The sequence below is a fragment of the Salpingoeca rosetta genome (assembly GCF_000188695.1).
Source record: "Salpingoeca rosetta unplaced genomic scaffold supercont1.1, whole genome shotgun sequence".
Lineage (NCBI taxonomy): Eukaryota > Choanoflagellata > Craspedida > Salpingoecidae > Salpingoeca > Salpingoeca rosetta.
Window position 1 is genome coordinate 1,747,157 of NW_004457740.1, and position 629 is coordinate 1,747,785.

The 629-nt window shown below is 50.2% G+C and overlaps 1 protein-coding gene across 1 annotated transcript in view; it reads left to right on the forward strand.

Moving 5' to 3' along the window:
* The window catches only part of PTSG_00390 (uncharacterized protein), a gene marked incomplete at its 3' end in the record, with an annotated part of 4,307 nt that extends 3,698 nt beyond the window's left edge, over window positions 1-609 (forward strand). The window contains exons 11-12 of the mRNA XM_004998882.1: window positions 108-193; window positions 607-609. Coding sequence (XP_004998939.1) covers window positions 108-193; window positions 607-609 — 89 coding nt within the window. The remainder of the gene's footprint in view (window positions 1-107; window positions 194-606) is intronic.
* Between the last annotated feature and the right edge of the window lie 20 nt (window positions 610-629).

Below are 629 nucleotides of genomic sequence, written 5' to 3' on the forward strand. Positions count from 1 at the left end.
CAAGTCTTGACTGACGCCAGCAGGGAACAATTCGAACGCCACACGCACAACGGACAACTTACTTGCATTCATTGTCGCAATGGCCCCAACACTGTGTCCATTTTCAGCCGCCAAGGGGGTTGTGATTCGATGCAAGGATTCAAACGTGTTTGAGGCGCTATTCAGCAGTGTACAAGCAGCACATAACTTCAAGGTGTGTGAATGTCTGTCTATCTGTCTGTCTGTCTGTGTCTGTGTGTGTGTCTCCCTCTGTGTATCTCTCTCTCTCTCTCTCTCTCTCTCTCTCTCTCTCTCTCTCTCTCTCTCTCTCTCTCTCTCTCTCTCTCTCTCTCTCTCTGTCTCTCTGTCTATGTCTCTCTCTCTCTCTCTCTCTCTCTCTCTCTCTCTCTCTCTCTCTCTCTCTCTCTCTCTCTCTCTGCTCTCAGACCGGCCACGACTATATACTCATTTTCTTTTTCTTTTTTCTCTCCAGATATCGCGCTCTATCTCTCTCTCTCTCTGTCTTGTAGTGTCTATCTGTGATGCTATGAGACTCTGTATTGCTCCCCCCCCGCGCGGAGCGCGGTGATACATTCATTGTGACACGTATCCCACGCACACGAGCAGTAGACGTACGCCCCCCACCCCCC